The 10465-nt window shown below is 41.1% G+C and overlaps 2 protein-coding genes across 2 annotated transcripts; both read right to left on the reverse strand.

Annotated features, from left to right (window-relative positions):
• Nucleotides 1-2091: 2091 nt before the first annotated feature.
• On the reverse strand, nt 2092-4481 carry LOC142163968 (uncharacterized). The gene is made up of 3 exons (XM_075221124.1): nt 4269-4481; nt 2763-4184; nt 2092-2556 (listed from the first exon to the last, which is right to left on the reverse strand). The coding sequence occupies exons 1-3, from the start codon at nt 4479-4481 to the stop codon at nt 2092-2094; spliced, it is 2100 nt and encodes a 699-aa protein (XP_075077225.1).
• Nucleotides 4482-7111: 2630 nt separating this feature from the next.
• LOC107766510 (uncharacterized) lies at nt 7112-8374 on the reverse strand. Its single transcript, XM_016585307.2, has one exon. It carries the CDS (start codon nt 8372-8374, stop codon nt 7112-7114), a length of 1263 nt encoding a protein of 420 aa, XP_016440793.2.
• Nucleotides 8375-10465: the final 2091 nt, after the last annotated feature.

Consider the following 10465-nt stretch of genomic DNA (forward strand, 5'->3'; position numbering starts at 1 on the left):
TTGCGGTCAGAGTGCGGTTCGCATAGCTAAAATGCGACCGCATTTGTACAGCAGAATTCACCTAGGGGCTTTTCTTCCACTTTTTATGCATTCGTACAAATTGTTGTGATCTTTTGAACCCCCTGCACTCTGACACACACTTTAAATTTCTCAAATAAATCTATCTATCAAAAACTAAAAATTCATAGAACAAAAGAGTGTTACCACACATGGGTTGCCTCCCATGAAGCGCTTGATTTAACATCGCGACACGACGAAGTTGAAGTTCCTTTGGTTTCACTCAATGGTCGGGCATGGACCATCTTTAAGAGCCAGCTGCTCCACCAAATGTTTTTCTCCATCAGTACCCAAGTAGTGCTTGATGCATTGGCCATTTACCTTGAATGTCCGGGACCCATCTGTTGATTCTAATTCCACCGCTCCATAAGGAGAGGCATTGACCACTTTGAATGGACTGGACCATTTTGATTCAAGCTTGCCCGCAAACAATTTGAGCCTTGAGTTAAAGAGCAAGACAAAATCACCCGTCTTGAACTCTCTTTTCAAAATCTTCTTGTCATGGAAAAACTTCATCCGTTCTTTGTACACAACTGCACTTTCATAAGAATGGAACCGGAATTCCTCCATTTCATTGAGTTGTGTTAACCTCAAATTTGCAGCTTCAGCCCAATCTAAGTTCATCCTTTTCAACGCCCACATAGCTTTGTGTTCCAATTCTACGGGTAGATGACATGCTTTACCAAAGACTAGCCGATAAGAAGAAGTACCAATAGGGGTTTTGTAGGCCGTGCGGTATGCCCACAATGCATCATCTAGCTTCCTTGACCAGTCAGTCCTATTTGCGTTCACAGATTTTGCTAGAATGCTCTTGATCTCCCGGTTGGAAACCTCAACTTGACCACTTGACTGCGGATGATAAGGTGTGGCCACCTTGTGCTTTATGCCATACTTCTCAAGCAGCCCCGATAATGCCTTGTTACAAAAATGAGATCCACCGTCACTAAGGATGGCTCTAGGAGTGCCAAACTGAGTGAATATGTTTTTTTTCAAAAAGGCGGTCACACTCCTTGCCTCATTGTTTGGTAAGGCAACTGCTTCAACCCATTTGGACACGTAGTCCACAGCTACCAAGATGTATTTCATCCCGCAAGAACTTACAAAGGGGCCCATGAAGTTGATTCCCCACACGTCAAATATCTCTATCTCCATCACAAAGTGCATTGGCATTTCATGCCTCTTGGAGATTGAACCTTGTCGTTGACATTGGTCGCAAGCCTTGACCATTTGATTGGCATCATGGTAGATGGAAGGCCAATAATACCCAAATTCAAGAACTTTAGCTGCCGTCCGATTTCCTCCATGATGACCCCCAACCGGTGCGTCATGGCATGCTTTGAGAATTGGCATAACCTCTTCTTCAGGAACACACCTTTTGATAATATTATCAGCACAAACACGGAAAAAGTATGGTTCCTTCCAATAGTATTGCCGGTAGTCTCTCAAAAACTTCTTTCTTTGATAAGATTCCAATCCGTACGGGATAAGGTCACTAACCAAGTAGTTAGCAATATCGGCATACCAAGGAGCAAAAGTGCTAGATAATGCCAATATGTACTCATCAGGGAATGCATCGTTGATTTCAAGATCTCTCTGTGGTCTCCCTGCTTCCTCAAGCCTTGACAAATGATCTGCCACTTGATTTTGAGTTCCCTTGCGATCTTTGACTTCGAAGTCAAATTCTTGCAACAACAAGACCCATCGAATTAATCGAGGCTTTGCGTCCTTCTTTGCCATGAGATATCGAAGAGCCGCATGATCAGTGTATACCACCACCTTGGACCCCAACAAATAAGCCCGAAATTTTACAAAAGCATACACAATAGCAAGAAGCTCTTGCTCAGTTACCGTGTAGTTCATTTGTTCCCCATTGAGAGTTTTACTTGCATAGTACACCGGGTGGAGAACTTTGTTGTGACGTTGGCCAAGCATTTCTCCAATGGCTACACCACTGGCGTCACACATGAGCTCGAAAGGAAGTGACCAATCGGGCGTGACAATAATGGGTGATGTGGTGAGCCTTTGCTTTAACTCCTAAAAAGCTTTAAGACAGTCCTCATCAAACACAAACTTGGCATCCTTTTCGAGGAGTTTGCACATGGGGTTAGCAATCTTGGAGAAGTCCTTGATGAAGCGCCTGTAAAACCCGGCATGCCCTAGAAAACTTCTAACACCTTTCACGGAGGTCGGTGGAGGAAGCTTAGAAATAATCTCTATCTTTGCCCGGTCGACTTCAATACCATGCTTTGAAATTTTGTGCCCAAGCACAATGCCTTCGTCAACCATGAAGTGACACTTCTCCCAATTTAGCACAAGGTTGGTCTCTTTGCATCGCTTAAGCACTTGTCTAAGATTGTTAAGACAGTGCTCAAATGAATCACCAACCACCGAGAAATGAACCATGAAGACTTCAAGAAAGTCCTCAACCATGTCGGAGAGATGGACATCATACACCTTTGGAAAGTGGCCGGAGCATTGCACAAGCCAAATGGCATCCGACTAAAAGCAAAAGTGCCATACGGGCAAGTGAACGTAGTTTACTCTTGATCTTCCAAAGAGATGTTGATTTGATTGTAGCCGGAGTAACCATCAAGGAAACAATAAAATGACCTCCCCGCTAGCCGATCAAGCATTTGATCAATAAAAGACATAGGCAAGTGGTCCTAGCAAGTAGCACTATTAAGTTTCCGATAGTCCATACAAACTCGCCATCCAGTCACAATTCGCATTGGAATGAGTTCATTCTTCTCATTTTCGATCACAGTCATGCCACCATTTTTTGGCACACATTGTATTGGGCTCACCGACGAACTGTCGGCAATGGGGTAAACTACCCCGACATCCAACCACTTGATAATATCCTTCTTTACTACCTCTTGCATTGACGGGTTCAACCGCCTTTGATGTTCCACACTTGTCTTTGTTTCGCTCTCCAATTGGATTTTATGTTCACAAATTACCGCGGGGATTCCACGAATGTTTGCAATGGTCCATCCAATGGCTTGCCTATGTTCTTTCAAGACTTCAAACAATTGGTTTACCTGCACATCATTTAGCAAAGATGAAACGATTACGGGTAAAGTATCATTAGAGCCAAGAAATTTATACCTTAAGTGCGGCGGGAGAGGATTGAGCTCTAGTTGTGGTAGATCAATGATTGATAGCCTGGCGGGAGATGTGTCCCTATTCTCCAAGTCAAGAGAAAGCTTTGCCGGAGTGTAAGTATAAGATCCAAGATCCTCCAATGCATTTATCGACTCCATGTACCCATCCATGTCCTCACCATCAAAGTTTATCAAGATAGTCGTCAATGCCTCACCAAGGCATTGTTCTTCCATTTTCAATTCGACGGCATCTTCAACCTCATCAACCATATCTATCACTGAAATGCTCTCATACTCATGGGGTAATTTCATACCCTTGCTCGCTTGAAATGTGACTTCTTCATCATTCACCTGGAACATAATTTCATTTTGCTCCGAATACATGAGTGCTCTTCCCGTGTGTAGGAATGGTCTCCCCAAGATGATAGGGATCTCTTTATCAACAACACAGTCAAGAATTACAAAGTCGGCGGGCAAATGGAATTTTCCTACTTTCACAATCACATCATCAACAATTCCTACCGGTCGCTTAATAGATCGATCGGCCATTTGTAACCTCATGTTTGTTGGCCTCGGCATCCCTAATCCCGCTTGCTTGTAGATGGCAAGTGGCATCAAGTTGATGCTAGCCACATTGTCACAAAGGGCTTTTGCAAAGTCACGCTCCCCGATAGTGCATGGAATAGTAAATGCTCCCGGGTCCTCTTTCTTTTGGACAGAGCTTGTGGTAATAATAGAGCTAACCTGGTGAGTCATGTTTACCACCTCATTCTTTGTGGTCCTCTTTTTGGTGATCAAATCCTTCAAATATTTGGCAAACCCCGACATTTCTTGAAAAGCCTCCAAGAATGGAATGTTCACCGACAATTGCTTTAGAATATCATAGAATTTCTCAAGCTTGCTATCATCAACCCTTCTAATAAGTCTTTGAGGAAAAGGCGGAGGAGGTCTAGGAATAGGAGGTGGAGCTTTTGATGTCTCCTTCTCCTTTTCCTTCACCCTTTCTTGGTTCACTTCTTGCACCTTCTCTTTTTCCGGAACCCTTTCAACTTCAACAACCTCTTGCTCTTATGTTTCAACTTCTTGTTCGACTTCTTCCCCAACAACCTCTTGCTCAATGTCACCTTGTAAAGACTTCCCACTTCTAGTAGTTATTGCCATGACGTGAGAAGTTAAGCCACTTCCACCACTCTTCGGGTTCGCAATGGTATCACTAGGAAGTTGTCCTTTTTGCTTTGTGTTTTGCTCTCTTGAAAAGTCTCTCATTTGCATCTCTAACTTTTGGATAGATGCGTTGTGAGAGCCAACAACTTCGGTCATGTTTCTCATGGACGCGTCAGAACTTTTCTTGGTTTTGCAATACTCTTTCAAGCATGCTTTCTAACTTTGACTCACTTGACGACCCTTGATTTGCATAATGACATTTTGAGGGAACATACGGGCTGGAGCTCCGGTTTGCAAAGTTGTTGTTGTTGTTCCTATTTCCTTGATGCGAGTTACCTTGATCATATCTCCATTGTTGGTTGCCTTGCCCTTGCGGGTTTGGCCTTCACTGGCTTTGTTGCCCTTGACCATGGTAGGGTTGCCTTTGATACCCTCCTTGAGGGTGATAGTCCATACAAACTTGCCATCCGGTCACAATTCGCGTTGGAATGAGCTCATTCTTCTCATTTTCGATCACGGTCATGCCACCCTTTTTTGGCACATATTGTACTGGGCTCACCCACGAACTGTCAGCAATGGGATAAACTACTCCAGCATCCAACCACTTGATAATCTCCTTCTTTACTACCTCTTGCATTGATGGGTTCAACCGCCTTTGATGTTCCACACTTGGCTTTGTTTCGCTCTCCAATTGGATTTTATGTTCACAAATTCCCGCGGGGATTCCACGAATGTCCCCAATGGTCCATACAATGGCTTGCCTATGTTCTTTCAAGACTTCCAACAATTGGTTTACCTGCACATCAATTAGCAAAGACGAAATGATTACGAGTAAAGTATCATTAGAGCCAAAAAATTTATACCTTAAGTGCGGCGGGAGAGGCTTGAGCTCTAGTTGTGGTGGCTCAATGATTGATGGTTTGGTGGGAGGTGTGGCCCTATTCTCCAAGTCAAGAGAAAGCTTTGCCGGAGTGTAAGTATAGGATCCAAGACCCTCTAATGCATTTACCGACTCCATGTACCCATCCATGTCCTCACCATCAAAGTTTACCAAGATAGCCGCCAATGCCTCACCAAGGCATTGTTTTTCCATTTTCAATTAGACGGCATCTTCAACCTCATCAACCACATCTATCACTGAAATGCTCTCAGACTCATGGGGCAATTTCATACCCTTGCTCGCTTGAAATGTGACTTCTTCATCATTCACCCGGAGCTTAATTTCATTTCGCTCCGAATCCGTGAGTGCTCTTCCCGTGTCTAGGAATGGTCTCCCCAAGATTATAGGGATCTCTTTATCAACAACACAGTCAAGAATTACAAAGTCGGCGGGCAAATGGAATTTTCCTACTTTCACAATCACATCATCAACAATTCCTACCGGTCGCTTAATAGATCGATCGGCCATTTGTAACCTTATGCTTGTTGGCCTCGGCATCCCTAATCCCGCTTGCTTGTAGATGGCAAGTGGCATCAAGTTGATACTAGCCCCATTGTCACAAAGGGCTTTTGCAAGGTTAATCTACCCGATAGTGCATGGAATAGTAAATGCTCCCGAGTTCTCTTTCTTTTGGACAGGGCTTGTGGCAATAATAGAGCTAACCCGGTGAGTCATGAGTCATGTGTACCACCTCATTTTTTGTGGTCCTCTTTTTGGTGATCAAATCCTTCAAATATTTGGCAAACCCCGACATTTCTTGAAAATCCTCCAAGAATGGAATGTTCACTGACAATTGCTTTAGAATATCATAGAATTTCTCAAGCTTGCTATCATCAACCCTTCTAATAAGTCTTTGAGGAAAACGCGGAGGAGGTCTAGGAATAGGAGGTGGAGCTTTTGATGTCTCCTTCTCATTTTCCTTCACCCCTTCTTGGTTCACTTCTTGCACCTTCTCTTTTTTCGGCACCCTTTTAACTTCAACAACCCCTTGCTCTTCTACTTCAAATTCTTGTTCGGCTTCTTCCCCAACAACCTCTTGCTCAATGTCACATTGTAAAACCTTCCCACTTCTAGTAGTTATTGTCATGACGTGAGAAGTTGATCCACTTCCACCACTCTTCCGGTTTGCAATGGTATCACTAGGAAGTTGTCCTTTTTGCTTTGGGTTTTGCTCTCTTGAAAGGTCTCTCATTTGCATCTCTAACTTTTGGATAGATGCGGTGTGAGAGCCAACAACTTCGGTCATGTTTCTCATGGACGCGTCTGACTTTTCTTGGTTTTGCAATACTCTTTCAAGCATGCTTTCTAACTTTGACTCACTTGACGACCCTTGATTTGCATAATGACCTTTTGGGAGAACATACGGGTTGGAGCTCCGGTTTGCAAAGTTATTGTTGTTGTTCAAATTTCCTTGATGCGAGTTACCTTGGTCATTTCTCCATTGTTGGTTGCCTTGCCCTTGCGGGTTTGGCCTCCACTGGCTTTGTTTCCCTTGACCATGGTAGGGTTGCCTTTGATACCCTCCTTAAGGGTGATAGACCATACAAACTCGCCATCCGGTCACAATTCGCGTTGGAATAAGCTCATTTTTCTCATTTTCGATCAAGGTCATGCCACCCTTTTTTGGCACACATTGTACTGGGCTCACCCACGAACTGTCAGCAATGGGGTAAACTACCCCGGCATCCAACCACTTGATAATCTCCTTCTTTACTACCTCTTGCATTGACGGGTTCAACCGCCTTTGATGTTCCACACTTGGCTTTGTTTCGCTCTCCAATTGGATTTTATGTTCACAAATTCCCGCGGGGATTCCACGAATGTCCGCAATGGTCCATCCAATGACTTACCTATGTTCTTTCAAGACTTCCAACAATTGTTTTACCTGCACATCATTTAGTAAAGACGAAACGATTACGGGTAAAGTATCATTAGAGCCAAGAAATTTATACCTTAAGTGCGGCGGGAGAGGCTTGAGCTCTTGTTGTGGTGGATCAATAATTGATGGCTTGGTGGGAGGTGTTGCCCTATTCTCCAAGTCAAGAGAAAGCTTTGCCGGAGTGTAAGTATAGGATCCAAGACCCTCCAATGCATTTACCGACTCTATGTACCCATCCATGTCCTCACTATCAAAGTTTACCAAGATAGCCGCCAATGCCTCACCAAGGCATTGTTCTTCCATTTTCAATTCGACGGCATCTTCAACCTCATCAACCACATCTATCACTGAAATTCTCTCATACTCATGGGGTAATTTCATACCCTTGCTCTCTTGAAATGTGACTTCTTCATCATTCACCCGGAACTTAATTTCATTTCGCTCTGAATCTATGAGTGCTCTTCCTGTGGCTAGGAATGGTCTCCCCAAGATGATAGGGATTTCTTTACCAACAGCACAGTCAAGAATTACAAAGTCGGCGGGCAAATGGAATTTTCCTACTTTCACAATCACAGCATCAACAATTCCCACCGGTCTCTTAATAGACCGATCGGCCATTTGTAACCTCATGCTTGTTGGCTTCGGCGTCCCTAATCCCGCTTGCTTGTAGATGGCAAGTGGAATCAAGTTGATGCTAGCCCCATTGTCACAAAGGGCTTTTTCAAAGTCACGCTCCCCGATAGTGCATGGAATAGTAAATGCTCCCGGGTCCTCTTTCTTTTGGACAGGGTTTGTGGCAATAATATAGCTAACCCGGTGAGTCATGTTTAACACCTCATTCTTTGTGGTCCTCTTTTTGGTGATCAAATCCTTCAAATATTTGGAAAACCCCGGCATTTCTTGAAAAGCCTCCAAGAATGGAATGTTCACCGACAGTTGCTTTAGAATATCATAGAATTTCTCAAGCTTTCTATCATCAACCCTTCTAATAAGTCTTTGAGGAAAAGGCGGAGGAGGTCTAGGAATAGGAGGTGGACCTTTTGATGTCTCCTTCTCATTTTCCTTCACCCCTTCTTGGTTCACTTCTTGCACCTTCTCTTTTTTCGGCACCCTTTCAACTTCAACAACCCCTTGCTCTTCTGTTTCAACTTCTTGTTCGGCTTCTTTCCCAACAACCTCTTGCTCAATGTCACCTTGTAAAACCTTCCCACTTCTAGTAGTTATTGCCATGATGTTGCATGATTTTGTTACCGCTTTTGGTTAGATTGTTTACAATTATAGACCTATCTTGAAATGAATCACGCATACGTATATTCGTATTTTTTTTATATAAATGTAAAGAATCGTGTCACGCATACGTGTACACAATAAGATTGATAGTATTTTTATATTTTTTTTATTATATAAAAAAAATGAATTTATCGCCGAAATTGCGCGTGCTTAAAATAAAATTACGAACATTCGTCACTCTTGTATGATTAAATGGTGAACTGCACATCTCGGGTTATATGAAATAAATAATTTAATAACCTCCGAAAAACCCCTTTTATTAAGAAAGTTTGCTCAAAGTTGCGCGAACGCATACTCCGAATTGTCTTTAGAAATGTAATCATGTCACGCGAACATGTCCCCCAATTACACAAAATATTCTTAATGGCAATTTAAATTTTCTACAAATGTTTATTATGTCCATCTATTTTAAATATGAAAGCCATGGGAAATCACCGAATGGGATGCCTCGAGATTTCTTGAAAAATCAGATTTATTAGGCGTTGACCATAGGTTATATTTTAAACGTGTGAATTATATACCTCAAAACTATTCAAATTGGAAGAGTTAATGAGATGAAAAATAAATAAATAACGTGCAGCTAAAATTACCATTTTATCGTGAATACAGTATCCGTAATCTGTTTATCTGCCCTAGAGCTTGATAATTATATGCACAAGTTATTTATTATTTTCCTAGGGTTAAGACTAAGTGTATATGATTAAAAACTTGCCAAAGCGAATTACGTGTAAAACTAGAAAAAAAATTAATTGATAAGCAAACCAGTAGTTTTCGAAGAATTTTCATTATTCTACTCGGAGCGAACTCTACTTTGTATAACTTTGACTAAAATGCTGCAATTAGTATTCATAATCCGACCTTCTTCTACACAACTTATTTTTAGTCCAAATTTCTAATTATTTGGTTAATTTGCTTACGATGATTGAGTTTGGGATAGATAAAATCAAACCAATTTTTATCTCGGCTTATGCAAGCTATTTACAAATACTAAATCTATACTTTGTAAAAATCATTGACATTATTTTTATATACTATTTTTTAAGAAATGAGTTAATCGCATTCCTAAAATAAATGGGTCATTTGTTGTTAAGAAAGAGAACTAATCTACAAATTGATTTAATAAAATGACATTACATGTAACGTAAATACACATCTGAACCATCCAGAATATTTCAATATCTTAATCGTAACGAATTATATCGATTCACCTCTCACTTATAGTTATCCGCATTATTAGGCCCTATTTTGTATAAACGAGAATATTTATGTCAACTAGAATTAAACAATATCAGACTTGACGAAGTTTACCAGCGTGGTTCCCCGATATTTTCATGTTACCAAGCGCTTAGTTAACATGGTCTAAATACAAAGTTTAAAGAATAGTCAACTTTCTACCAAGTCCCCTGTCTCGACAATTCGAATATAACTATACTTAATGAGATTCTGAAATAAATAGAATTATTGCAAAGCTTATACTAACTTCAAAAGAGGATGATTAACTAATAGTTCTCATGTCAAGCGCAAGCTAATAGTTAACTAAAAAATTGAAACTCAACTAATGCCTTCAAATGAATAGCAGACATATTTGAAATTCCAGATTTCATTTCTCTATAATATTGAAACTTTGCAGTGTCATGAGTCTAAATATATACCTGGAAATGAGCGTAAAAGAGGTAGTATTCAGCAGTAGCAGCAAAAGAAGCCCAACAGCAGAAATAAAATGCCAAACAATTCAGCAGATTTGAACAAAACCAACAGAACCCGCGAAAACCAGACGAACAGTAGCAGAAATTTTAAGATTTCTGGTTCAATCAAACAGTATCACCAAACAAGTCCGGACAGATGCGAGGAAACAGTATTTCTGATTTTTAAAACTCGGGAAATGTAACCTGAAACTCTTAATCTCGAAATTCAACCTTAACACTCTAACTTATAATGTAAGGTTATTTTTTTTCTTCTGATTTTTTCTCTCTTTCTTTTTCTATTCTTCTTGCTGTTTTTCCAAAATCAGTCCCAAATTCTCTCTAATCT

Source organism: Nicotiana tabacum, chromosome 1, assembly GCF_000715075.1.
Source record: "Nicotiana tabacum cultivar K326 chromosome 1, ASM71507v2, whole genome shotgun sequence".
NCBI classification, from domain to species: domain Eukaryota; kingdom Viridiplantae; phylum Streptophyta; class Magnoliopsida; order Solanales; family Solanaceae; genus Nicotiana; species Nicotiana tabacum.